At 28.3% G+C, this 24,075-nt stretch overlaps 1 protein-coding gene across 7 annotated transcripts in view; it reads right to left on the bottom strand.

The window, feature by feature from the left end:
* Positions 1 to 14,325: 14,325 nt before the first annotated feature.
* LOC111640995 (sporulation-specific protein 15-like) overlaps positions 14,326 to 24,075 on the bottom strand; it is a 169,466-nt gene continuing 159,716 nt past the window's right edge. For all 7 annotated transcript variants that reach the window (XM_023387099.1, XM_023387098.1, XM_023387100.1 and 4 more), the window contains 3 exons: positions 21,430 to 21,586; positions 19,474 to 19,612; positions 14,326 to 18,302 (listed from right to left, as the gene is read on the bottom strand). In XM_023387099.1, coding sequence (XP_023242867.1) covers positions 15,199 to 18,302; positions 19,474 to 19,612; positions 21,430 to 21,586 — 3,400 coding nt within the window. In that variant the 3' untranslated portion in view covers positions 14,326 to 15,198. The remainder of the gene's footprint in view (positions 18,303 to 19,473; positions 19,613 to 21,429; positions 21,587 to 24,075) is intronic.

Genomic DNA, 24,075 nt, shown 5'->3' with positions numbered 1-24,075 from the left:
AAAAAAAAAAAAAAAAAAAAAAAAAAAAAAAAAAAAAAAAAAAAAAAAAAAAAAAAAAAAAAAAAAAAAAAAAAAAAAAAAAAAAAAAAAAAAAAAAAAAAAAAAAAAAAAAAAAAAAAAAAAAAAAAAAAAAAAAAAAAAAAAAAAAAAAAAAAAAAAAAAAAAAAAAAAAAAAAAAAAAAAAAAAAAAAAAAAAAAAAAAAAAAAAAAAAAAAAAAAAAAAAAAAAAAAAAAAAAAAAAAAAAAAAAAAAAAAAAAAAAAAAAAAAAAAAAAAAAAAAAAAAAAAAAAAAAAAAAAAAAAAAAAAAAAAAAAAAAAAAAAAAAAAAAAAAAAAAAAAAAAAAAAAAAAAAAAAAAAAAAAAAAAAAAAAAAAAAAAAAAAAAAAAAAAAAAAAAAAAAAAAAAAAAAAAAAAAAAAAAAAAAAAAAAAAAAAAAAAAAAAAAAAAAAAAAAAAAAAAAAAAAAAAAAAAAAAAAAAAAAAAAAAAAAAAAAAAAAAAAAAAAAAAAAAAAAAAAAAAAAAAAAAAAAAAAAAAAAAAAAAAAAAAAAAAAAAAAAAAAAAAAAAAAAAAAAAAAAAAAAAAAAAAAAAAAAAAAAAAAAAAAAAAAAAAAAAAAAAAAAAAAAAAAAAAAAAAAAAAAAAAAAAAAAAAAAAAAAAAAAAAAAAAAAAAAAAAAAAAAAAAAAAAAAAAAAAAAAAAAAAAAAAAAAAAAAAAAAAAAAAAAAAAAAAAAAAAAAAAAAAAAAAAAAAAAAAAAAAAAAAAAAAAAAAAAAAAAAAAAAAAAAAAAAAAAAAAAAAAAAAAAAAAAAAAAAAAAAAAAAAAAAAAAAAAAAAAAAAAAAAAAAAAAAAAAAAAAAAAAAAAAAAAAAAAAAAAAAAAAAAAAAAAAAAAAAAAAAAAAAAAAAAAAAAAAAAAAAAAAAAAAAAAAAAAAAAAAAAAAAAAAAAAAAAAAAAAAAAAAAAAAAAAAAAAAAAAAAAAAAAAAAAAAAAAAAAAAAAAAAAAAAAAAAAAAAAAAAAAAAAAAAAAAAAAAAAAAAAAAAAAAAAAAAAAAAAAAAAAAAAAAAAAAAAAAAAAAAAAAAAAAAAAAAAAAAAAAAAAAAAAAAAAAAAAAAAAAAAAAAAAAAAAAAAAAAAAAAAAAAAAAAAAAAAAAAAAAAAAAAAAAAAAAAAAAAAAAAAAAAAAAAAAAAAAAAAAAAAAAAAAAAAAAAAAAAAAAAAAAAAAAAAAAAAAAAAAAAAAAAAAAAAAAAAAAAAAAAAAAAAAAAAAAAAAAAAAAAAAAAAAAAAAAAAAAAAAAAAAAAAAAAAAAAAAAAAAAAAAAAAAAAAAAAAAAAAAAAAAAAAAAAAAAAAAAAAAAAAAAAAAAAAAAAAAAAAAAAAAAAAAAAAAAAAAAAAAAAAAAAAAAAAAAAAAAAAAAAAAAAAAAAAAAAAAAAAAAAAAAAAAAAAAAAAAAAAAAAAAAAAAAAAAAAAAAAAAAAAAAAAAAAAAAAAAAAAAAAAAAAAAAAAAAAAAAAAAAAAAAAAAAAAAAAAAAAAAAAAAAAAAAAAAAAAAAAAAAAAAAAAAAAAAAAAAAAAAAAAAAAAAAAAAAAAAAAAAAAAAAAAAAAAAAAAAAAAAAAAAAAAAAAAAAAAAAAAAAAAAAAAAAAAAAAAAAAAAAAAAAAAAAAAAAAAAAAAAAAAAAAAAAAAAAAAAAAAAAAAAAAAAAAAAAAAAAAAAAAAAAAAAAAAAAAAAAAAAAAAAAAAAAAAAAAAAAAAAAAAAAAAAAAAAAAAAAAAAAAAAAAAAAAAAAAAAAAAAAAAAAAAAAAAAAAAAAAAAAAAAAAAAAAAAAAAAAAAAAAAAAAAAAAAAAAAAAAAAAAAAAAAAAAAAAAAAAAAAAAAAAAAAAAAAAAAAAAAAAAAAAAAAAAAAAAAAAAAAAAAAAAAAAAAAAAAAAAAAAAAAAAAAAAAAAAAAAAAAAAAAAAAAAAAAAAAAAAAAAAAAAAAAAAAAAAAAAAAAAAAAAAAAAAAAAAAAAAAAAAAAAAAAAAAAAAAAAAAAAAAAAAAAAAAAAAAAAAAAAAAAAAAAAAAAAAAAAAAAAAAAAAAAAAAAAAAAAAAAAAAAAAAAAAAAAAAAAAAAAAAAAAAAAAAAAAAAAAAAAAAAAAAAAAAAAAAAAAAAAAAAAAAAAAAAAAAAAAAAAAAAAAAAAAAAAAAAAAAAAAAAAAAAAAAAAAAAAAAAAAAAAAAAAAAAAAAAAAAAAAAAAAAAAAAAAAAAAAAAAAAAAAAAAAAAAAAAAAAAAAAAAAAAAAAAAAAAAAAAAAAAAAAAAAAAAAAAAAAAAAAAAAAAAAAAAAAAAAAAAAAAAAAAAAAAAAAAAAAAAAAAAAAAAAAAAAAAAAAAAAAAAAAAAAAAAAAAAAAAAAAAAAAAAAAAAAAAAAAAAAAAAAAAAAAAAAAAAAAAAAAAAAAAAAAAAAAAAAAAAAAAAAAAAAAAAAAAAAAAAAAAAAAAAAAAAAAAAAAAAAAAAAAAAAAAAAAAAAAAAAAAAAAAAAAAAAAAAAAAAAAAAAAAAAAAAAAAAAAAAAAAAAAAAAAAAAAAAAAAAAAAAAAAAAAAAAAAAAAAAAAAAAAAAAAAAAAAAAAAAAAAAAAAAAAAAAAAAAAAAAAAAAAAAAAAAAAAAAAAAAAAAAAAAAAAAAAAAAAAAAAAAAAAAAAAAAAAAAAAAAAAAAAAAAAAAAAAAAAAAAAAAAAAAAAAAAAAAAAAAAAAAAAAAAAAAAAAAAAAAAAAAAAAAAAAAAAAAAAAAAAAAAAAAAAAAAAAAAAAAAAAAAAAAAAAAAAAAAAAAAAAAAAAAAAAAAAAAAAAAAAAAAAAAAAAAAAAAAAAAAAAAAAAAAAAAAAAAAAAAAAAAAAAAAAAAAAAAAAAAAAAAAAAAAAAAAAAAAAAAAAAAAAAAAAAAAAAAAAAAAAAAAAAAAAAAAAAAAAAAAAAAAAAAAAAAAAAAAAAAAAAAAAAAAAAAAAAAAAAAAAAAAAAAAAAAAAAAAAAAAAAAAAAAAAAAAAAAAAAAAAAAAAAAAAAAAAAAAAAAAAAAAAAAAAAAAAAAAAAAAAAAAAAAAAAAAAAAAAAAAAAAAAAAAAAAAAAAAAAAAAAAAAAAAAAAAAAAAAAAAAAAAAAAAAAAAAAAAAAAAAAAAAAAAAAAAAAAAAAAAAAAAAAAAAAAAAAAAAAAAAAAAAAAAAAAAAAAAAAAAAAAAAAAAAAAAAAAAAAAAAAAAAAAAAAAAAAAAAAAAAAAAAAAAAAAAAAAAAAAAAAAAAAAAAAAAAAAAAAAAAAAAAAAAAAAAAAAAAAAAAAAAAAAAAAAAAAAAAAAAAAAAAAAAAAAAAAAAAAAAAAAAAAAAAAAAAAAAAAAAAAAAAAAAAAAAAAAAAAAAAAAAAAAAAAAAAAAAAAAAAAAAAAAAAAAAAAAAAAANGAAGGTCTTTTTAAGGGAAACTGGCCCCTATTTAGGCTGTTACAGACCTGGAGAAAACCCGGAAAACTCCACGTGGCCAGCCCATCCGAGCGAGGCGCGAGCCTACGATCGAACTCCCAGTGTTCAGGGTACGAAGACCGCTTGGCCACTGGTGGGCCTTATAAAAAAAATATATATATATATAATAAAAAACACTAGTGTTAAAAAGTAAAGCTCTGAAAGTCTGCCTAACAAAAATTTCTCTTGAAATAATTTATTCAATTACCTTATCACGTGAAGCTAGTCATCAGAGTGATGAGTGACCCTGAAGAAGCAAGCGAGCAGAATCACTTATCAAGTAACGCAAGTTATCAAGTTTACTTACGTGAAACAGGCCATCAGGGTCATTTATCACGTGAAGCAAGCCATTCGGATCAGTTATGTAAAGAAATTCATCAGGGCACTTATCATCTGAAGCAAGCCATCAGGGTCACTTATTAACAACAGATAATCAACCAATTTCTAAACTGAAACCAGTATTCAATTGCTAGAAAAGAAACTAAGCTACAAGTGAAATACCTTGAAGGCGTTTGACAACAGTTTACCTTGGACACAATGTATCCACGAAACAAATTTATCAGCAATTGAACTCGAAGCAAGATGTTTCACTTTGGCAACACCATTAAATTTAAAGGCACGGGCACTTTCTAAAACCCCGTAAACACGAATTCAAACATGACTCATGACCCTTTAACGCGTCTACGAAACAGAAACCTATCATCATCTGTATAAATTAACGTTACCAATGGAGGGAACAAGCGATTAAAATCGATTTTACATATAAATTCGGGTGGTCCTTGTGGCATTGAAGCCATACTGAATAATTAAAAATTTAAAAATCGCACGCTCGGCTCCACCTCATTAACATAACTACTAATAATTCGATTAATGCCCTCCCTATAGGAATATTATGCAAACAGAATCAAATTTAATACCCTTATCCTTTAATATATTTATCTTTCTCCATCTTTAACGACTTGAAGATGATAAGTTTTTAACGTTTATCGATAATTATGCGTCACTTCTCTTAACACACGGATGCCATGTTTTAAAAAAACAAAATTAATTCATTCATTTATTAATTTTTGCTGATTAAAATCGATTTTACATTTTTTTTTATAAGAATAAAATAGAATTTTGGCAAATTAATTTATGTAAATTTGCTGCATTTTTTAAATTAATTTCGTTAAAAAATCCGTTTCGTAAAATAATAGCTCACGTTGTTACGTCATACGTCATTTTATACTTCTCTTCTATACGCCTATGACGTGTAATTTGCACTATGATGTACACTTTTACGTCACATTCGAATTTGTTTATGTTTATGATTTAAGTTTCTATTACTTGTACTAAAATAGATATACATTTTGAAAATTAATTAAAAAAAAAAAAAACTAACATTAACTTTCGTCACAAGATGGTAGCACATTACAGACTTTTCGAAAACGAGATAGAATATTTCGAGACACCCGCGCGAGTCAGTAACGTGCTGCCACCTGATGTCGATTTTAACTTCAGATGTTTGATTTTGGTTTTAATTTAACGAAGATTTGTTTTACTTGTAAATTGCTCTGCAACTATTTTTATAATAGCAATATAAAATACATGAGTACGAAAAGCTTTGTTAAAAGTTGTAAAATTCTATATAAATGAAACAAACATTTTACACTCTGGCAGGCCTTTGGCGCCACTGGAAAACGAAAACATTAAAATGATGCCAGATGAAAGAGAGGGAAAATATACTGTGTTATTAAATGTTTCCACTATCTTCGTTTTACATTAACAGGAAGCATATAGTCCTTTCAACACGAGTTGGCATGTCAAACCATCCACTGAACCATTAATATAGTACCCAATACACAGCGTTACAATAAACAATTAACTGTTTGCCACTTATAAAGCAGGCTCTCCCTACAACTGGTTAAAAAGTGGGTGCCAACTTGTTGGAAGAACTATGCACATACTTTCAGGCGTTGTACGCGAGTAATCACGAAATGCCATGTTGCGAGAGAGTACGGGAGGTTGTAATTATGTAACACCAAACTTGAAAATTTCAAAGCCCGAACTTTAATTTAAATGTAATTTACTTGTGTTTTACACGTGTTTACTCGTTTCAAAATTTAGATGCGCCCAACTAAATTCAATTCTAGTGACCAAGCGAGTTAATTCCTTTTCACAGATTTCAGACATACGAGCCACGTCAAAACCGTTGATCCATTGCAACGGATGCATATCGATCGAAGATATAATTTTTTGATGATTTTCCCATATATCAAAGGCTATTTTCAGAGTTTCGTAAGAATTTGAATAGGGAGGCCGCAGACAATCTAGAAGACATTCATCCAGTTCTCGTGATGCATCCAATAACGCTATCCAATTTCCATAAAGTCTACAGATCTTGTTTCCCAATTCGTCTACAGTAAAATATATTTTGGCACATTAAAATATCGTGATGAAAGTTACAGTATCGATCAAAATTAAAAAAACAATAAAAGCATATTAGGTCCTATCCCGGAACCCAATAATAGTAAGGTGGCGTCTTAAATTTCACTCTGTTGAACTTCCAAATTTGAATTTTCTCTTTGATTTTCGGCCATTCCTGTCCTTAATCCACAAATCAATTTATACAGAATTTTGCCCAATTGTTGACAATTAAATTGAAATAAATGTATAATTATTGAGGAAGATTATTGTTACGACTTTTTAATTATAAAGCAGAAATACGAATAACGCAGTGGCGTGCCGTGACATTTGATGATAGGGAAGCTGTGTTTCTGTAAGAAACCGACTTCGGGGGTCCATCAGTTAATTAATTGCGCGTCAGTGATGGTCTAAGGTCCATTCATATTCGTTTGTTCGATAAGCCAGTAAAAACCATAGACTTCTCTAAATGTATTTTTAATAGCTTATCTAACGTACTTAATAAATAAACAAGTTCAATATAATTACAGTAATACCCCGAATTTACGCAATAGGTGGGACCGAGCGATGACCGCGTAAGTCGAATTCGCATAAGTCGGGGTATAATTTCACAATTTGTGTAAAATCCAAGTGGGATGTATGTAAGCTAATAAATGTTCTCGTTAATCTTATCTCGTCTTTTGATTCGTTCACGGTTACAAGAAATCACCACATAGAGTCTCTCAAGTCTCCGTAGTATAACAAACACAGAAATAAATAACACAAAATAAATTGTAGCTATGTGTCGATTCCGCGCGACACGTCCGAACATGTAAGCTGAACAATAGTGGGGGGAATGAGTAATCAAGAGTTGCGTGGCGCTCAAACAAAAGACGAATCGACGAGATTTGAAAATCGCGTAACTCCGGGTTCGAGTAAGTCGAGGTATTACTGTACTTCTGTTATTAGATTCAATAGATTCCCTATGCCCTCTAAATGCCAATTCTTGCTTTGATAAAAAACATATAACATATATTAATTTAGATATATTATATCTATTAGTCGTAACTATCTTGTTATAATTTTGAATATTTATTTTATATTATTCAATTTTACGAAAGAATCAATGTGAGATTTAGGATTTTCGTGTCTTTTGCCAGCTTTATTCAAATTATTTAAATCGTCAAAGCCATTCTTATTCCACACACTAATTTTATTTGCAAATAATAGGCAAGACCAACAAAACAATTTTTGCATTTTTATGCATCCACAAAGCCATTTGCGCCTCAACGTCTCTATTATAAGAGAAAGACCAATGCCTCAATTAAATATAAATACTTCAAAAAAATTTGTTTATGATAAAATTTATGAAGACATAAAATAGCTTTGTGTCTTCATAAATTTTATCATAAACAAATTTTTTTTTATTGAAATATTTATATTTAATTTAGGCATTGGTCTTTCTCTTTTAATAAAGACGTTGAGGCGCAAGTACAAACGTTAAACTTGTACGGCAAGCAGAAGTACACGTTTGACGTTTTAAGTCCAAGTAAAAGACCTTGCGGCGCTCGTTCACAACATCAAGTGACTCAGTGAACGTCACGCATTGACTCATAGGAAATTTGTTGAAAAACTGGCGGGTACATTTAACATTGAGGGTTACCAGCAAAAGTAAATAAACAAATTAAACTGGTTAAAAGTATTTATAAAATGTTTAATAACATTAAATAATTATTTTTAATTAGCGTCGTGTCTCCTACCGTAGGATCGGACGATAGGATTACCTCATATTTTTGTCGAGGGAAGTAGCGACTTATGTAAATTCGAAAGCAGCTCGGAAAATTAATTTTTAGAAAATTTACAAACGTATTACACGGTTGATGGTAGAAGATGCTGTGGAAGAACAAACCTACCTTAAGATAAGCTATAGACCCCGAGTGCAAGTTACTCGCGCGCTGCCCTGGCGGCAAATATTTCTATAACACATAGGAGAAAAATCCAAAGGATTTCTTCTATATATATATATAGAGAAAGAACCTTACCAAAGAAAGAAAAAAGAAACGGTTTCTTGGTACAGAAAATCAAGTAAAGTTTTTAATTTCAACTTACCAAATTTTAAATGTTTTAATCTAAATATATAAAATTACTTGTCCTGACTGACTAAGTCACTGATTCATCATCGCCCAGAGCAAACCGCTGAACCTAAAGATGAAATTTGGTACACAGTTATACTACGTTCGCACACAATCCACGTCTCACTTCAATCTCGATTTACCTACAATCTGAATTGTGACTGTCGGCAGTCGAACGTCGTGCCGTTCGCACAGGCAAAATGCTCGAGAAAAACCCGGCTATTACACGCGATAATAAGACTGACATAACTACGCGGTAAGTCACGAACACCAACAAACAAAATGGAAGTTTTGGTTAGAAATAAATACTTTTTCTTGCTGTATATCTAATAATAGACAGATGTCATCGTCTCTCCAGATATCTTTTTTATTTTTCTGTCGATAGCCGGACACGTGTTCAGCAGCTACCTTGTATTTTCTCGCGCGCGTGGAATTGTGGGATCTCTCTTATGACTGGATCTAGTTTCTAGAACTCTCTCTAGTCGATCGCGATTTAACCTCGTTTCAGTCGAGATTGAAACGGTCGAGAGAGGTCGCACCACGGAACACTCTCCGTTCTTGGTCACAATCTAGATCGAAATGTTCGGTTTGAACGGGGTATTAGGGTACGTCATGGAAACGCACACTAAGAAGGGATTTTTTGAAATTCCCCGCGGGGTGGAGAGCATTAAGGCTTAACCTGAAGAACGGCTTCTACTGTAGTATTTTAGATGAGATTTTTTGTTTTCAACAACTTTTAGTCTTCATTGAGTACTTAGGTGTATTAAATTGATAACATTTCATTCATTGTTATAAATATTTTGATTATTTCGATTTTTTAACCAAATGTTCGAACCATTTTAAATTCGAATGTTATTGCATATTAGTTCGATTATAGAACGATTGTAAACGTTCCAGAAAATTGATCAAATTAGAAATACAGTAGAACCTCGATTATCCGGATTGTTCAAAATAAACAAAAATTTTACGAATTTGCTGATTTGCACTCCGCGAATTACGATACTGTTTATGTACGTGATGGATTGCATAACTTTTTTTGTTTCAACAACGTCTCATCCAGCACAGTGGTCTTAAACTCTTAAATATATTTTGCGTCGTAATAAAAATATAAATTGACATACGTATTTATAAATAATTTATATTCAAATTACATTATTTCTATGGCCAAGGGCGGCGTATGGGTGACGTGGGCCACCACCTATGCCTCGCGGTCCGAAGGGCCTCACGCCTCGAAGGTTTATGCATTACTTAAAAGCTGCGAATGCGACGAAAAAATTTTAATCATAAAACGATAAATAGTTTGTCAAATTTTTATTCATAAAAATGCAGTTTCAACTGCTTTTTATTTTATAAAACCCGTCTTCTTGCGCCACCAGAGGGCCTTTTAAACAATAAGTAGTCTGTTAGCGCTGGTCAGTAGTAGTCCAAATTCAATACGAACGTTTGTTTCTTGAAAATATGATCACGATTTAAATAGAGTTTTTATTTTTAATATTTCCGATATGTCATCGAAAAGAAAACGTGTTGTATTATCATTAAAAGACAAATTAAAATATTTGTTTTATTTGTTTCGATTATCCGAATTTTTCCTTATCCGGACTACCTTCATCCCCAATTAGTCCGGATAATCGGGGTTCTACTGTAGTTCGATTCTCAGCAATTCTCATCATTCTCAGGTTGGTGTTATATAACAATTACTATGGTTGTTGAAATACTGAATATAAATAGGGTTTGCTTCCAAAACGTCTGCGGGCGAAGTCGCGGGTAACAGCTAGTAAAATAGAACTTTCAAAAAAGTTTGAAGAACATTAAAATCTTTAAATTTTTAATCGGATAATCTATTTGAAATGAAAACAGTGACGTTTCGTTACATTTTAGTTTCCCTACTGGCCACCAGAGGTCATTAAGCATAACATTATCCTCCACGCCTTGTAATTAATTTCATTATTACGAAATTACTGACGTAAGAGATATTTCTTCCATTTAATTCCTTTATAGCAAGGATTAGTTGTAAGGAGCTACGTACATGTAAAACTATACATACAAAAGTGTCCATGTGTTGTGTCTGCATAAAACCAGAGACAAGATCCGGGATTAAAATCCTTGAATTTCATTGCTATTGGAGTCGCGATTCTCGAATTTCTTTTCACTACATTTTGCTGAAATTTACTCTTCGAATACGGTAAGTGTTAATGGATTTAAATATTTTAAACTACTCCAATTGATAGAATAAAGCTTGAACGTTTAGATTTTAATTACATACTTTTTTGGGGCTCCTTCAGCCATTGGCACTAAAATGGCCTTTTAAATCACTCATAGTGGGTTTGGCCAGACCCACAATGGGTCCGACATATCCGGGACGAACACCTCCAAAAAATTCCTGAGGTTTTTCGATCGTACCGGTGGGATCCCGTGTCACCCAGAACGGTAGGATGACACCGTAATTCCCTTGTCAATCTGGGCAGCTTATTATATACTTAGATTGATGTAAATTATCAATATTATAATTTTCGGCATTTAAATTTGATATTTAAAAATATCAGAAACACGACTGTTTTTAACATGCCAATCATGATGACTACGTGCAGTTTCAACTTATGATTAAGCAAGCTTATATTAATAATGTCTAATTATGTTTTTAAATGCAATGTCACAGTAGTGGATTTAGTATGCTCCCAAATAGTAATCGCCATTAAAATCCTGAGGGATCCAACATGCGACCTGGGCCCTCAGTCTCGAGTTTTTCGTGTTGTACTCGAATTGACGTCATCGAACTCACTCGTGTTACTATGACCAGGGCCGGCCATCGGGGGATGCCATGCACCGGGGCCCCAACATTATCAAGAACTAAAATAATGTACTTTTGCACATGAAAACTTGACAATATTCCTATCGTTGTCAGTATGACGAAAAGTACATTTTACCGTAAACATTATTATTGTAGATCTCTGAATTTCGACAAATCTTCAAACTAATTCTTGATGATGCGAGTGTTTAGTTTTTATTATTTGATTCAAGGAACTCCCGAGGATCCCCACCTAAATTGGACTTTTTAGAAAAAAATCTCAATGCCATATAGCCCGCGTTAAGAAATGAAAATACTATGGCCGTCGGCCATATAAAATTATATGTATATTTGTATATAGTCGTAGTTTTAATGTTTCTAATTTCTTCCATCTCTTTTTGTCTGTCTTATTTCTGGAACTTTCTGATGACCGTTATTGTCTCTGAGTAGGATTAGCCGTTCTAAGAATCAAAGAGAACTGTTATAACTTATCTGTTGTAACTTGATCCAAGTGTCAGATCAAAGGTAGAAATTCCTATATACTTTTCGAATGTCTGAGGGAGTTCTTGTGTAGTCGTCACCCCAGTCAGTTGTATCCGAGAGAATAAAATCTGATTTTTCTGATATTTCTCATAAAGAACAAACTTCAATTATTATTAGGTATGTAAATTTTGAAGAGAAAAGATTAATTATAAATGAGTCATTTATAGGGTTTATTGAAGCAACCGATGTGACTGGAGAAGGACTAGCAAAAACTCTATTGAAAACATTAAGTGAGCTTGATTTAGATATTAATTGTAGAGGGCAGGGATACGACAACGGTAGCAACATGAAAGGGAAATATAAAGGTGTAAAATCTAGAATAATTGCTCTAAAACCTCATGCAATATATGTGCCTTGCCTATCACACTCTTTTAATTTATTAATTTGTGATGCCGCTTCCAGAAGTATATATTGTAAAAATTTTTGGGGGATATTGCAACGTTTATATTGCTTATTTTCTGCATCTACAAAGAGATGGGAAATTCTAAAAAAGCATTTAAACATTACTCTTAAACCATTATGTGACAGTCGTTGGGAAGCCAAAATAGATTCGGTTAAAGTAGGGTATACACAGTTTGAACAAACTTGTAATGCCCTAGAAGCATTTATTGATATAAGTGACGATAATACAGCGGTATCCGAAGCTAAAAGTCTATTGGATTCAATACAAGAAATGCCATTTATTTTATGTTTATAGTATGGTTTGCAATGTTGTCTAAAATTAATGCTATCAATATACATACTATTTCAAGCGAAAACAATTATTCTTGAGTCGGCTTTTAATTTAGTCAATAAAATTAAAACTGAAATCCAAAATTTAAGAACAAAATTTAACACATTTTTAGACGAAGCAAAAGTGCTAGCACGTAATTTGAATATTTCAGAACATTTTCCTGAAAAACGAATACGAAAAAGAAAAAGGTTATATTCCGAAATAGCAGAAGATGAAGCTATAGAAAACCCGGTAGAAGAATTTAGATGTTATTTTTTTAACACTCTAATTGATACTGTTATTGTACAAATAGAAGATAGATTTAAAAGTATAACAAATATTATTTCTGATTTCAAATTAATCACTGATATAAAAACCTTAGAAAAACATGAATTAGAAAAATGTTCCAAAAACTTTGTAAAGTTTTATAACAAAGATGTAGATGAAAACCTAATCCAGGAAATTGGTTTGCTGCGGGATTTGATTTTGAATGAAAGGGATGTAAATAACGTACAAGACATATTGCAATACATACTAAATAATAATTTTAATGAGTTATTTCTAAATGTATTAACTGTGTTAAAACGTTTCTTTACGTTGCCAGTTACTATAGCAAGTGCTGAGCGCTCTTTCAGCAAATTAAAATTAATAAAGAATTATCTTCGGTCCAGCATGTGTGTAGAACGCTTAAATGCACTTGCTATATTAAGCATCGGAAAAAATTGTAATTTTTCTGAAGTAGTTAATATATTAGCAAAAACAAAATCACGCTTTAAATAAACATGCATTAGTAATATATGTTCGTGTTTGTAATTTGTTTTTACTTTACAAAAAATTTAGGGCTCAAATAGTTTCTTGCACCTAGGCCCCTTTATAGAGAAGGCCGGCCCTGACTATGACTCACATAATCAGTAGTCTCGAGTTAGTCCCATTGAGTGAACTCGAAAGACAAGCGGAAGTAGGTCATATTCACTTGTTTACGTGTGTCGATAAGTATGATGGGATTATTTACAATGCAATCTGGGTTTGCGACTGTATTTCGACCAATCAACTTTACTGTAACAAGTTGTAAACAAATCAACGTGAATTAGTTTACACGTGTTATAGTTAAAAGCTTTGTCTTATAGCAATATAGTACGCAGAAACAAAATGGAAACCTCAAATGTTTTATTTTAAAAAAAGAAGCAAAGAACAAAAAGATATATATAGAAAATAATACGAAAATGAACAGTGGAAAATTCGACAACGAATTTACAAGAAAAAGACAATTCGATTTGTGGAGAGAATTACTTGAAAAATTAATTGTGTATTGGAGCCAAAAAATCCGTTGTGTAATGGAAAAGTATTATAATTTAATCCTTTCTTCGTATAGTTTTCTTCCTTGACCTATTTCTTAAATTGCTTTGTTTATTAAGATTATTTATTAATCAGAATTTAACACTTCTGATTAATAAATAATCTTAATATAGTGTATATGCTCTTAATAATTTATACATATAATTTACTATCATTTTAATTCTCTTTTTCGATGAATTAGATCCTTCTTTTTATTTTTGGAAAAAATTGATGTATAATTTTATTAATTATGAATTAAAATTTTTTTTATTAGTGTTGACTTTACATGAAAAGAATATGGCATTTACTCGTGGTCGAAAAATTCATTGCCTTAAACAACTCTTTCGGCTCCTAACGCTTTCGATTGCCATCAGAATAGCGTATCTCTCAGCCATTTTCACTTTCGTGTAGCGATTTCACATGCTCAACTAACGTGAGTAGCAACTCATATGGTGAGATGTGAAAGCACATGAGTTATAACTCGAGACTACTGATTTGACGTCAGAGTGTGAGATGGTACCTCGTGACACGTTCAACACGTTGGGAGTTGTAACACGAAAAACTCGAGACTAAGGGCCCTGGCAAACAAACAATCATGTGACAAATCCTCAAGGATTTTATCATCCAGCACTTCAAAACATGTCTGAGGAATGGATGAGTATATTGAGGGAAGGCCATGAGTTGTAACTCATCGGCAATCTGTTCTTTTTAGGACTTTTATATGGGGAAAATGGCACAATTTAGGTGTTAGACACGCGAAAAAAGCCCGGCCAACACTGTGTCCAACCCGTCGGCGAGGCGTGAACCCGCGACCAAATGCCAGCGTCCAGTGGTGTTATCCACTCCGCCACTAGTGGGCACTGTTCGAATGTAGGCCAGAAGCTTCTGACCAACATCTCGCCTTGGGTTCCACCTTAAAAACAATAATGAATACAAAAAACATTACAACAAAATCTTTAATACTGCATATTCAACACACAGTATAATGTTAACTGCTGTACAAAAAGTCGCGTATATGCACAAAACAATGAAAATGGCAGCATGATCACTAACCCTGGAAAGTCTATTGACGTATATAGATCAAAAGGCACACGTTATCCTGCTGCACATTTAACTATAGCTTCGATATAAAATAGTGCCAGAGTGCACGATTTAAAAAAAGGAGGGGAATTAATCCATAGAAGCAATGATCGTTATGGCAAATTCCACATATACATAATCAACTGCGATAAATATATATATTTTTTTAATATTAATATATATATATTTACACACATATACTGTATATATATATATATATATTTTACAAAAGAAACACTACTCGTCGAAGTTGGGGTAGCGATCAAGTATATGAATCATCACACAACCATTTTCTTAATACTCTCCTCTATATAAATTTGCAAATATATCTTAAACTTTATGAAACTAATATATAACTCTGGCATAATTTTCTTGTGTTTTTTTAAAAAAATGTACAAATAATAATAGTAAAAAAGTCACTTTAAAAATTCTTTTTTACTTACTTAATTCTCTAAATGTAAATTTCCTTTTTTCAATAATTAAACCATTCACTCCAAGTTCAGGTGGGATGATGTATGATAAAAAATAAATGCAAATACAAAACTTGTATGTGTGTTTGATGGAAGCCCGTGAAGTTTTCTTTTATACAAAAGAACATAATATAAAAAAAACTTGTGGTACCAAAATCGTTTTGGCTATAGAACAAATTGATTTTCTTCATAATTTACATAAATATACAAAAATTACCATTCAGGCAATGGATAAGAATGAATCCAGATGCTGGAGAGCGTGGTGTCACCTTACGTATGAGGGATTCAACGAGGGAGAACTGCGCTGTCGCGTGAAACGACTAGAGGAAGTGTTCGTTCTGCACATTTCCTGAGCGTCTTTTGGATGCTCGAACATTGCCGCTCTCTCTCTTATTCGTTTCTGGCTCATGGCCGATGTGCACTGGGAGGAGAGAGCACGTCTCGAATCTGTGCTTGGGCTTTTTTGGGCGTAGTGCTTTTCGGAGGATGGGGACGTCTTTTCTAGTTTCTCGCCACAGTTCCTCGTGATTTTTGAAGTGGGTGATGTGGGTTTAGAATCTGATTTCGTGTTTTGCTTAGAACTATCCAGTGAAGTAGCTTTCTTCAGTCTCTCTTTATTTGGAGACCTGTAAGATATTTTCTCACTACGAGTGGTAGGACTCTGTATTTTAGAAGTATTTCTGTCATGTGTAGTATGTGTAATATCGGTAGTGTGTCCAGATTTATTTCTGTCCTGTTTCTCACTCGTGGCACTTTTATTTGCAAGCCCCTTAGAAATTGAAGTGTTAATTCTTGGTTTAGGCACTTCTCGGTGCTGAGCAGTAGACTTTTCATCCAATTCCCGTTTTGTCTTTAAACTGTGAATATTGCTCTCTTTACTCTTATCTTTTTCTACTTTTGAAACAGTTTGCTTTTTGACACCTGATGTATTATCAGAATTATTTTTTGTTGTATTATTGTGTTTTCTTAGACGAAACTCATTCAGTACCTTTTCTTTCTCTTCTGCTTCCAGACGAAAACTCTCTGATCTTAACTTTTCCCTCAGCTGTGCCCTTCTTTCTTCTTTAATTCTATTTATTCTCTCCCTTCTTACAGATTCATCCTCAGTCTGACTTGTATTACTAGATGATACAGAAGTGTCATTACCTACGTTAACAGCAGTAGATGCATCGGTACTTCCGTCTTCAGGTACTTTTGTATCGTTGTTATCTGCCAAGTCAGGTGTGGAAACACTTAAACCCATTGCACCTTTTCTTTCTTTAGACTCTCTACTTATTTTTGGCTTAATTTCTACAGGTTTTCCTTCTGTTAAGTTTTTCAATTTATTAATTTCTTCTAACTCTTTTGTATTTAACTCATCTTTTCCTACAGTCTCTGGGCTTTTCTCTCTCTGAACAATTAATGAAGGCCTATTATTCAAAGGAATTGATTGCGATTCTTTTTGTTCTTCAATATCTAGAATGGGATCAGACCAAGGATCTACTGTTTCGGTAGCATTGGTCACAGATGAACCAGACTGTAGTGATTGCAATTTTAAAACTTTTAACTGTGTAAAAAGACTTGGATGATTGGTCTTTGGTTTGGAAACAATATCTTTGGTTGAATGTTTTTCAGAGGAACAAATTTCACTAGGGTTTTTATTCGGAGAAGTTTCAAATTTTAACATCAAACCTTTAACAGTATTCTTCTCTTCTAGTTTAGGTACTATCTCTGACATATGTTTCCTTTCGACTGAATCTGAATTACCATGCTTTCTTAATGAAGACCTTAAAGGTTCAGAGTTTCTTTTATGTTCATTTGGACACTTTGCTACATTAGAAATATGTCTCAACTGAACATTGTCAAGAAATCGTGAACTCTGCCTAGGTTCTCTTGTCGAGGCAACTTTAGAAGTCTTACTTTCTGACCTTAAATCTTCATTTAATATAGAAAAATCACTTTCTAAATTTTCTTTGTTTGGTTCACTTTCTGCAGAGACTTCCTCCCTTTTAGTATCCAATACATTTACTTCATCTCTATCATCTAAATTAACTTGTGTGAGTGGAAGACGTTTAGTTGTTGCAACTGCTTCATGTGAAATCTCTATTCCATCTTTAGAAGATAGTTTAGTTTCATCTTTTGATATATGCTCAGGTTCTTTAAAAATAAATGCATTCGATTTAGAATTTAATGATTGCAATTTGTCACTATTTTGTTGATCATCTTTGGAATGTACCTTGTCTAATATTAACAAATATTCTTCCATAACCTCAGAAATCAAAGATCCTGGCTTTAAATCAGGAATAATGCCAGCATCTTCATCATCATTTGCTTCACTTTCAGTAACAATTTTATCATTTAAGGAATGATTTACCTCATTAATGTTATAATCTTCTAGAACATTATCTATTATAGGAACTTCAACTTTTTCCTCATTAACAATTTTATTTTCAATACTTAATGTGGCTTTATTTTCACATTCTTCACTATTTGATTTCCCTGAGTCTCTCTCTTCAGTTTGTTTTACCTTAATCATTTCATCATAATCAATTAAGTTTCTTTCACTATCTAAATTTGATGAAGTATGAAATTTTTCTGCTTCTTCATCTGAGCTTTCTTGAGTTGCATGAACTTCAACAATCACTGTTTCTTCATTACCGTATCGCTCTACCACAACTTTACTCTCTTCTTTATCATCTTGATCTTTTTCAAATCCAATGTCGTCATTTAATTTATCCGTTACACAATATTCCATTTTATTAACCAAAGTAGTATTTGGTTCTTCACATTCAGTAAGCATATTTTCAGTTTTGTTTGTCTTCAAAGTATTTGTAACATTGTTATCTTCTATCAACTGATCATCATTATTGTCATCTACGACATCTTCAGATTGTTTTTCAATTGACTTTGTCATGCTGAGTTTTTGAACTTTGGCATCTCCTACTTCGGTCTCCACATTCTGAAGTTTTTGCTTTCGTACACTCTTGTGAACATCACACTGAATATCTGTTGGTTCTTGTATTGTATTTGCCTCCCTTCCATCTGAAATTTGTAATATTTCATTTTCAGTTTCATGTTGATTTTGATATTCAAAATGTGTTTCCACGACTTGATGTTCAACTTCTCTTTCAGATTCTTTCTTCATTTTATTCATAGTCTCTTTAATTAAATCATATATGCTACTATCCTGGACCTCTTGCTCTTCTGTTGCAATATCCATATCTTGTTCAAAATAAGATTCGTGAGACGAGGATCTATTATGCTTCAGATGAGGCGATTGAAGAGATAGACATGGTGAATTCTGAGAATCATGATTACTATCCACATAATCCATTAATGATTCTTTTCCATCACTAGTTTCAATGCTTACTTCACGAGGTTTCATTAAACCTGCAAAAACAAAACATTCCTATAGTATATATATTTATTTAAATAAAAATATAAACAAATTACATATTATTACTATATTAGAAAAAAATATTTTTATCCAAAGCTATAAAATTCACACACACATAATAATATTTTAAAATAAATGCTTAATAGACAGACAACTTATTGCCATTATTACAGAAGCTTAATCTACTTTAACATTTGCCAATAATCATATTTGAAGAATTTTATCACAGAAGAACAAACAGAAATTCAATCTTAACCATATAAATTAATAATATAGCAAATATGGAATCTAAGTGTAAATCCCAAATGTTTCTGTCCTTCAAGCTCTAAGACATTCTGTTCTTTTATACCTATTTATGAGTTCAGCCAGACCCACAATGGCCCAGGGCTATCAGGTAGTGGGGAATAGGTCTGGACATATTCAGGATAGATCATCCACTAAAAAATCCTAATGAGTTTTTGTCTTCTCAGATTCAATCCTGGGTCTCCAGAGTGGTAAGATGCCTTAATTGTGTTAGCCATCTGGCTCTCATTTATTCTGTATTGTAAACTATTGTTTGCAATCCTTTTTAAAAGAATCATATTCAGGTGTACTGTATGTTGAGCCTGAAGATAAATGGACTGAAAACACTAATTAACAANATCTTCCTTTCACAAACGTTTTCGAGCTTTCCAGATAGCTCTTCCTCAGGTAGAGAAAAAATTCCGACGGAATACTTCGAAAAAATGGAATGTAGATATTTAAATAAAAAACCGAATCTAAAAATAGAACGCAGATGTTTAAACAAAAAATATGAGACTCGCATAACGAACGATCATTAAGATGGTCTTGCGCATTTTTTTTCACGCAAAATTACACCGGTAACAGGTTCCATATTTAGTATTTCATCCCCGGTGTCAGAGTGAAATTTAATTTACTTTATAATCATTCATCAATGCTTTAAATATATTTAGCTTCAATTAATTCATATCAATTATGATTAACCTTACCAGAAATATTATAATAAAATTCAATACTATGTCTAATTATATCAAAATCAACTGAGTTTTACTTATTTTCAATTAAAAGAAAAGCAAGTGAAATTTAATTTACTTTTTAATCATTCATCAATGCTTTAAATATATTTAGCTTCAATTAATTCATATCAATTATGATTAACCTTACCAGATATATTAAAAGATTCTGAAGAACTAGAATTTCTACAAGATGATCCTCCTCCACCCAATAATACAAGAGATTCTGCACTTTTCACGGTACGTAACTTTTTCGTATGGGAAATATCTGCTTCTGTTATAGCAACATCCTATAAATATTCATTAAAAGTCATTAATTCTAGCTAATAGTGATTAAAAAATTAAGACAACTTTAGTAAACTTTTATACTTTCTATTTTATTGTTATAACATTTTTTTGTAATACAAAATTATTTCAGATGTCATTTCATAATTTTAATTTTTTACAGTTATTTCTTAGTGTTATCGAGCTTTTACTCTACTTGAAATAGATTAAAATGCTAGTACAGTCGAACCCCCTATAACGCGGTAGATACATTCCGCTTTATATGAATTTCACGTTGTAGAAATCCTCAAATACATGAGCCAATCACAGCCCAATACATGTGCAGTTTACGGACTATGGTTGTTTGAAAGGTTTTCTTCCACAAAATTAACCGATTCTAGACTAATTTGTCTCAACATTTCCAAAACATGTATAATTTTTTTGGAAATAATCCATATAAACCATGTTATAAACAAATAATTGTAGGATTACTTACCGTGTGCACCATTCAACGACGGCATTGCTTAAGCTTGTTTTCGTTGCGGAGCAGCGCATCGAATGGCAGGCGCGTTTTCTGATAAGTTATTTTTCTGCAAAAAATTCGCTGAACTTTGGAGACATCATTAATAGAAATCATTTTTATGGCCGTTGAATAAGAAATGTTTTTTCACAAGAAACGTATAAAATTACAATACTGTATTAGACTTACAGTACCTAATTTATATACTGTACAGACAATAGTAAACTCAACTTATCTGCCTAAACTCTCCTTAGTGTGTAAGTAGTTCGGCTGCTCGTCCACTATTGGTCCAGATTCGACCAATCCTGTCGCGACACGAGTTGGCAATGACGTTTTACCGCATTTTACGAGTCTCTTTTAGCGTCTTTATATGAATATGGGCGCAATTTTTTCACCATGATATACGAATCCGCATTATATGAACCCGCGTTATAGGGGGTCGACTGTGTATATTAATATGAAATCCTGAATTGGGAATCTACTCCATCTATTCATCATCATGTCATGCCTTAAATATTTAACAGGCACTAAATATTTTATTCTATTTACATTACATAAGATGCTAAAAAAAGCATTCAGAATTATATAGTAGACAATACACACCATACTGAGTAATGAAGCCTCAGTAAACCTATGTCAAAATCCAACAAAAACCAGAAATTTCTGAAAGTTTGTGACTCTATGATGATGCAATTAAACGTGGAAATAGTAATGGAAGGTGGATATGAGAAATACTTTCTGCAAATATCAAGATTTGGCAAGATTACCTTCTCTTTTCAAATACAGCATGTAGAAGCCATAAGTCAATCATGATACACCATACTCTTGCTAACCCAACTATTCCTTGCACAAAGAGTTGCCAGATTAGCAAGAATATTTAGGTTAAAGGTTGCCTAAAAGCAATGAATGACCAATTCTTTTTGGAGGTGGGTGATAAATAATATGGCCTGCTGACATGCAATTCTGTACAGAGAAATGAAATCCAAGTAAACAGGAAAACAGAATGTGTGACAGACACGACTTACATTTTTGTGGAAATGGAAGTGCATAGGCATTACTAGATAACTGAGATGGGTATTATAGCAAGTGTGTACTGTAATAACATACAAAATTGTTAATATCCTAAAACTAGTTGAGTTTTTGCCCAACATTTACTAAGATTTTTCACTCAGTATGATATGTACTGTACTAACTACCATATAAATACTGAATGTTGTTTTATTTTTTTTAAATTCTGTATATTCAGCATTATTTTTTTAACTTCAGGCAAATTTATATATACAAGAAATCATAAAATATAATTAAAAATAATACAAAACCAACCTGAACCGGTAATGATGTATGTTGTAATGAACCAGAACTAACTTTTCTTTGAGGACAAACCCTATCCTTTTCTCTAGTGCTTCCTGAATGCCAACCACGTGAGAAAAATGACTTCCAACCAGACGGAGACTTTTTTATTTTTCCACTCCCTCTTTTCCTAATAAAAAAATAAAAAATTCATTATTATTACATTTTATAATCTGAAAATTAATATAAAAAAGATAACTTTTGAGCAAAACAGCTTTTAAGTTTAAATTATTATTTACAAAACAGCCAACTTTATTGGAATCAGAAAACATAACATCTTCATATATATTTTCAGATCTCTTTGTATAATCTGTTTCAGACTATTAGGAATTTCAGATGTTAAAAACTTATTTCATTACCAATTTCTTCTAAGGATAGACTTAACTGGTCTAAAAGTACATGAGATAATGTTAAATGTTGATTTTTGAGTCCAATTAAGTAAGTTATTTAAATAGGATTTAGTACATATTGTATATTTAATTCCTCGTTACAAACTACAAGAAAATTATTCAAAATACTTTTCTCAAGCAAAACAGTAATGAAACTTCTTATCAAAACATTACATAGTTTTAAAAAAAAATCATAATTTTAAATTTTACTAACAATTATATTTTGCATATATATTTATTTTTTAGTGTAATAATATATTTGACAATATAAAAATACAGGCTTCCAAAATGAATGCTACCATTTTAAATTATTGTAATTAGATTAATTATCATTTGAGAAGTATGTGATGTACACTAATTGATACAGTAACTGTCATAGCCGATTGCAGAGACAGAGTTTAGGTTAACAGAGTTTAGATTAACGACGTTTAACAACAAAATGACGTCTATATGTTGGCTGGCTGAACTACGGTTTCAAATTTCGATGCAAAGATGACAATCGTCTATTTCTGAACGCCATCTAAACGAACCTCAGCAAAACGTTGGCTATTACTTTCTTCGTTGTTACTCTCCTCTCTCAGGAGTTGTTTAACCAATCAGGTCATTTGTTTATGACATCAGAAAAAAGGAAACAAACAACGTGTTCAAATCATGCCAGAATTTTTCTGAAGAAAAAATTATCCTGCAGTTGAGGAGAAAGGTTACAACAATCATATTCTGGGATGGAAAAAAAAACTGTGAGGGAGATGATACAGAAATAATTGTTTTTGTCATTTCCTAGTCAGTCTGCTCGCAGCAAGACCTATTCTTATTTGTTAAACAAGATGTCATTCTTATTATAAGCATCTCTATCACTATACAAAAAACTTTTTAAAATTTATTTAATGATAGTTTAATACATACCTGAATACAGTAGACATGAATTCCAATAAGATCACCAGCTACCCTCTGGAAGCTTCCGGTGGCATAAAATTGTAATACCATCAACTGTTGTCCAGTAGTTAATGGCAATTCTCTTTCATCTAGATGCTTAAATTTCATTGCCAATACAATTTAAAATACAAACAAATCCAGATTTAGAAAATTTATACCAAATTTATATCGCCTTTGGAATACATTTCTAAAAGATTATTCTGATCTCATATTATCATCTCTCTCTTCGTAATTTTCGAGATGAATAATTTTCTTTGTGCTGTTTACAATGTTTATTAAATGAACAATATCCATTATAACATAAACTTTGTGACCAACAAATAAATACAGTGACTTCTACTCAAGTAAAACAGTGTTTAAACCTGCTATCAAGGGAATCTAGAAAGTAGGTCAAATAACTTGTTTCTAATTGCTATCTAAACTGTGGCAAGTGAGAAATGCCCATCTCTGCAATGAAATTTTTCTAAAACGCAGTCTAGACAATCTCTACATCAGGGTTGTCCAACCTTTTTGTTCCTCTGGGCCACTTTGGAAGGAGTCATGGCGTTTTGGGCCACAAGTATATACAATATATTTGCGACCTAATCCTTAAGTATACAAGTATATATAATCCTTTGAGTCACAACTCTAGCTTTATATAGTACTGTATTCCTTCGTCATTCACACATTTCCAAGTATTTGAATATATTTCCTTTTCACTCAAAAATAAAATATGTATAAAAGTTTACGGCTTTGTGAAATTTCTTTTTTGAGTTTATGCCGTTAAAATAAAAAAATAAATAAAATAAAACAATTTGTCGGTTTTGTTTACACGTTTATTGGGCCGCATTGAAACTTGCCTTGGGCCGCATGCGGCCCGCGGGCCGCGGGTTGGACACCCCTGATGTAGCCTGTTAAAATTTTTGACAACTCAATGTTTGAAGGTTTTATTATCAAACTATCTAAAATTCGTTATTCTTTTATAATCTGCTTCTGTATTTGTAAAAGTAATGACAGAAATTATGAAAACTTTCATGAATTCACACTTATGGGATACCTTGTATTTGTATTAGTATGTGTAAAGGTTTTTAAAATTTCAAACTCGAAAGTCTTCCAACTTAAAATTACTATAGAATATAAAAATAATGTCTACTTTATTTCGAATATTTATATCCCACAGTTAAGAAATTATAATATTATAGATTTTCAATTCGTTTATCGAGTTCTCTAATTATTTGGAATTATATAATTATGATAATTTAAACTGACGAACTGGATAGTTTTAATTATATTCTGTATGAGTAAATGTTTTGTTTTA

This window comes from Centruroides sculpturatus, unplaced genomic scaffold, assembly GCF_000671375.1.
Source record: "Centruroides sculpturatus isolate CEXI.00-Female unplaced genomic scaffold, Cexi_2.0 scaffold187, whole genome shotgun sequence".
NCBI lineage: Eukaryota > Metazoa > Arthropoda > Arachnida > Scorpiones > Buthidae > Centruroides > Centruroides sculpturatus.
Note: the sequence above shows the minus strand (reverse complement) of the source record. Positions and strands in the feature narration are given on the sequence as shown.